The 5417-nt window shown below is 32.7% G+C and overlaps 1 protein-coding gene across 1 annotated transcript; it reads left to right on the top strand.

Annotated features, from left to right (window-relative positions):
• The first annotated feature begins 1196 nt into the window (after nt 1–1196).
• Nucleotides 1197–4490, top strand: LOC110820077 (cold-regulated 413 plasma membrane protein 2-like). Its single transcript, XM_022049453.2, has 4 exons — nt 1197–1469; nt 2708–2815; nt 3469–3539; nt 3949–4490. Exons 1-4 carry the CDS (start codon nt 1294–1296, stop codon nt 4200–4202), a joined length of 609 nt encoding a protein of 202 aa, XP_021905145.1. The 5' UTR covers nt 1197–1293; the 3' UTR covers nt 4203–4490.
• The last annotated feature ends 927 nt before the right edge of the window (nt 4491–5417 follow it).

Below are 5417 nucleotides of genomic sequence, written 5' to 3'. Positions count from 1 at the left end.
GATAAAATTCTAAGGAACTACGTGCTGATTTAGAAGATTAACTGCATGACATTTTATTCTCTTCTATCATGATTGATTCAGGTACGCTTCCACTTCATATTATAGTCTTGATGATTTGATATAAATTTCTGAATTTATATATGATGTGTTTTCACAAAGATTAAATTTTGTAACATTAATCGTTTAAATGAATTTTAAACATTTATGTGAAAGTAATAAAATTATATGAGTAATTGTTGTCTTTCTTATTACTATTACTATTATTATTATTACTATTATTATTATTATTATTTAAATAAATAATTATAGAAATAATATAATTATAACACTAAGTGGCATGTAATTGGGTCTGTTGACCAGAAAATTACTTAGACTAAAAGCCCAATGTATAATGTCTTATTGAATTGATTAAATTGTCATTTTGCTCATGTGACTTTGAGACTGGATTGTCCCCTCAATTAATTATAGAACACAATGTTCAACTAATTTTATTCTCATTACACAATTAACCAATTTCAAATGTCATTGACATACTTAAAACATTATATATCCATGTTTAATTACATAAAAAAAAAAAATACATGATTGACCATTTGAATTGTTAATCAAGAAGTAAAATAGTTTTAGTTTTTAACTTAAAAGATTTATCCTCAACAAACTTCTTGTTTTTCACAATTAGTTAAGAGTTTAATAAAAGATAAGTTAGGAGGTATTTTATAGCATCTGTGTGATGAAATATTTTAATTTTGAAGAATTCACCACTCCATCAATTAAGAGAGGCCCAATCCTACACTTCTCCTCATAAGAAAATGGTAAACAATTCTTTTATATTCGTATTTAGAAAATATAGAATAAACATCAAGAATGTGTCTGGAACAAATTAAATTTAATTTCAAATAAAATTATTCATGATATGGCACAAATCTCTCTATTGTCAATATGTTTTCTCAAGAGAACAGACGGATGAGTTTAAATTTAATGGGCCAAAACCCATTTCTAGGATCACTCCACGTCGCTGTTTCTGCTGATTCGTATTTACAAAGAGGAAATGATGATATGCCACGTGGAAGACATCGCGAAACCCCAGGTACAATCTAACGGCAGTCAAAAGGAATTCCGAAATATCGCACTTGACTTTTGCTACGAGCACTGGTGAAATAATTTATTTATTTACTTATTTTTTAAAAAAACGTTTAAACCTCATCATTGTCCAGCACATCAATCATTTTCGCTCCATCTTGTCTTCTCTTCACACAGATCGCCATTGGGGAAACTTGAGATCTCAAGGAGAAAATGGGGAGGATGGAATATTTGGCTATGAAGACTGATCAGGCCACTGCTGATCTCATCACTTCTGACTTTAACGAGCTCAAGATCGCAGCAAAGAAGCTCATGAATGATGCTACGAGGCTCGGGGGACTCGGCTTCGGCACTTCTTTTCTTAAATGGGTCGCCTCATTCGCTGCCATGTGAGTCTTCTCGAGTTTTTAAGTTTTAATCCTGTCGGGGTGGATCTCTTCTTTTTTCATCTTTTTCTCTTGCATCCTTGCTTAAATTTGAACTTCTGGGTGGTATCTTTGTCGTTAAGGATTTGATTCGAGGAATAATCTGAAGTCTCTGATTGATTTTCATGCTGGTTGAATGTGACATATAATTAGATTTGGTATCTTTTGATGTGAGGCATAAAAAGTTGAAGCGGTGGAAAATTCACAAATACGTGCTGATGGTTTACCTTTTCTTAAATTTTTATTATGTTATTGTTTTTTCCTTTCTTATCTCATTGGATATGAAATATATAATTAATTCTAATGGTAGATGCTTTTCTTGTTACATACATAATTCATTCCTCTATGTTAATTGGACTTAGTTGAATTATGTTGTTAATCTTGGGGCGAATCGGAATCCACTTGCATTGTATATTTATTTCCCATTGGGTTGCTTGAATCTAGATGAAAGTCAACCTGATTCTTATATTAGAAACATAACACGTTGAACTGGAGTGCACTTTTCCAGAAGAAACCAACGATATACAGTTGTTATTTGGTTGAGAAGCTGATCATGGGATCCTCTGAATAATTTCACTCATTAAGAACGCTTTAGATTTTATTCTACCAGTAGGCATATTTGGAACCTGAAAGAAGTTTTGATAAGCAATCTGATTTGAAGACAGAACATTGAGTCATCTGATTCTAAGCTTAATTTAAAGCTTGTACATGGTTACTCTTCTTGCAGGCAAATCTCCGGTTCTCCTGCCAAAATTGTTACCTCTAGTTTGATGTTAAAGAAAAAGAAAAGCTAGATTAGCAATAGATTTGAAATGAAGGCGTTCCCTATTGTAGACAGCAAGGAAAGTTTTACTGAAATTTTAAAATATTTAGACGCTTGTGATTCCATGATGAAGAAAATCCTGTTATGATTCCACCTCTTTTTTGGACACCAAGAAGGTGGACACAAAAGGGAACGAAGAACATTATTATCATCCATACTTTCTAAGTTTAGCTGGCCATGTTGGATTCATGTATGAGATACGTTTAAATGTCTGCTCTTTACATGTGGCTACATGTAAGTTGTTGCATCGTACTGGTTACTCACATTTCATTAATTTAAAGACAATTTAGTGTTTGTTTTGCTCTTGACAGTGTATCATATGTTTGCTTCCCCTGCTTCTTCAATCTCTACTTTATTCATTTACTTAGCTACAATGCAGTTATTTGCTGATATTGGATCGAACAAACTGGAGAACCAATATGCTGACATCACTTCTAATACCTTACATTTTCTTGAGTCTTCCTTCAGTGCTATTTCACTTTCTAAGGTATATGTATAGTTTCTATAAATTATTTTTATATTTTTTTTGAAAAATATTATTTTAATCCATGACTATGGCTATTGTTATATTTGGGTCCCAATTTTTCTGTTCTATAATTTGGTTACTGAAATTACAAAATTATTTTAAGGCCTTCTTTCTTAATGACGCATTTTTAGCAGAAGCATTAAGAATTTTCCTTTTCTTGTTTGGATGACAGAAAAAGGAACTTGATAATATAAACTTTCCATTAAATGTCAATAGGACTCAAAGTTGATAAAAAAAAAAATCCGAAAGATGTTTTTGCAAGCATTTCTTTTGTTCAACAATTCTGTTTTTAAAGGAACATTGAGATTACTAGGTAATTTATCCACAGTTGCTATAATTTCTGAATTACATAAAAAATAAAAGTCAATATAAGGGCAACACAGTAAAAACTTTTATTGTTTTTGTCAAAATTTTTAGAATTGAAAAAAGAAAATCACATTTTTAAACAGCTTTATAAGTAAGATGACCAAATTGTAATTAAAAAAATGCTGACCAATTGTAACATAATTCATAGTTAAGTGACTAAAATTGTAATTGCTCCTTTTTTCGGCACTTTTACCATTCTGTTAGCTGAACTTAAAATTTCTGCATGCATTTACATCAATCTCATTTAGAGGAGAGGTCGGGAAATGGATTGCTTTCATTGCTGTGGTTCTCAGGCTCTTCTTGCCACGACACTTTCCGGGTATGTAGTTAATTGCCTAATGTTTTATCTTTTTTTTTCTCATTTACCAAAGACATTCTTGACTTCACTTGTCCCTGATCTTCAATTTTCTCCAATTCAGTGTGATGGGTTCAGTGTTAGCGTTCTTGTGATCTGCCTTTTATGTGATGGCATGTCAAGTTGCTAATATTCCTTTTAGCTGTTGGCTTACGTTTCTCATGATTTTCCTAAATAATATCATTTACTGATATTATATTTACTTACACTTTCTTCTCTGTTTATGTGGTGGGTGTTCTAAATCTAGTACTCAAAGTATAACTGGTGCAATTAAGCACAAGATATGATACATCTTCTTGTACTTTGCTGAATACTACATCGCAGCACTTTGATGTTCTTGATCTTCTAATCTTTCCTTTTATTAATATTGCAGATTGGCTGGAAATGCCGGGCTCATTGATTCTTCTACTGGTTGTTGCACCAAACTTCTTTGCACACACCTTGAAAGACAGCTGGATTGGTGTTGTAATTTGCCTTATTATTGGTTGCTATCTACTGCAAGAACACATCCGAGCATCTGGTGGATTCAGAAATTCCTTTACGCAAACCCATGGTATCTCAAACACCCTTGGCATCATCCTCCTGTTGGTCTATCCTGTGTGGTCATTGGTACTCCACATCTTTTAGGCATTGAAATAATGAGCAGGAGGGAGTCGTTTTCGACAAGTGAAGATAATTTTCTCCAGTATTTTACATTTCTGTGGAAGATTTCTAGTTGTTTATGACTTTATTCAATGGTAATTGCGTTTCCATTTGTTTTAATCTTTTTCGGTGTAACAAATTCCTCTAATAATTTGTGGCAAACAGAAGAAGATCGAACTTTGGGTAAACATCATTGTAAAGTTAATGCATATTGTCATCAATCTGTACTACCCATTTGAGTAGACAAAGAAAAGAAGTCTGTTGCATCTTGAATTTGAGCATTCACGTAGTGGAAATATCGATAAGAACATATATTGGATTGGTACATATGTTGGACTGAAACAGCTAAATTGAACCAGAACTTGGTCTCATGTTATAATATTACTCAATTTTATTTTACAATTTTTTTTTAAATTTGGTATTTTAAATATTTTTTGTTGATTCATGTGGATTGGATCAAAAACAATTCTTGAATAAAGTATTTAAGTTTAGGGATGAATTGAAAAAGAAACCTTTATTGGTTCTACCTCTTATTGTTTATGAAGAAAATGAATTTTTTTATCAAATGATCAGAAAAAAATGGGTTCGAATCTCCTACGGGAATAATTTGGAAGATCCAAAACAAAAAAGAGTGGTATTTACTAACAACAACATAATGGAGGCAGTCAATCAATATAAATTAATACAAAATCTAATTCAAATCCAATATAGTACCTATGGGTACATAAGAAATGTACTGAATCATTGGTTATTAGAGGCATCCTGAAAGCGTTCGAATCGAAATATGAATTTCAAATTAAGTTCTGAATTAGTGGGTGCTGCCAAAGGGAGTGGCGATGTCATACACAAAAAGGAAGAGACTCATAGAATGGCAGAGGCAAATAGAGCTTTTGCACATTTTCGTTAATCTATGAACAAGATCTATATAGACACATAGATCTATGGATCCATACATCTTGATCGCTGCACCAAGGAAAAAATAGAAGAAGCATCTGACTCCTTCATGAATGCTCCACTTGGCTCGGGGGATAAAGCTCAGTTGGTAAAGCTTCACTCTTGCAATTGGCTAGTTGCGATTATGGGTTGGGTGTTTAATTGTCTAGGCAGTAATGGTAGTATCTTGTACTTGAACCAATGACTCACTTTTACTTGATTTTGAGCATTCGTATCGCACTTGCACATGTCGCTTGCACGTTGCAG

Source organism: Carica papaya, chromosome 4, assembly GCF_054855325.1.
Source record: "Carica papaya isolate Zhongbai chromosome 4, ASM5485532v1, whole genome shotgun sequence".
NCBI classification, from domain to species: domain Eukaryota; kingdom Viridiplantae; phylum Streptophyta; class Magnoliopsida; order Brassicales; family Caricaceae; genus Carica; species Carica papaya.
This window is presented reverse-complemented; position numbering and strand designations above follow the sequence as displayed.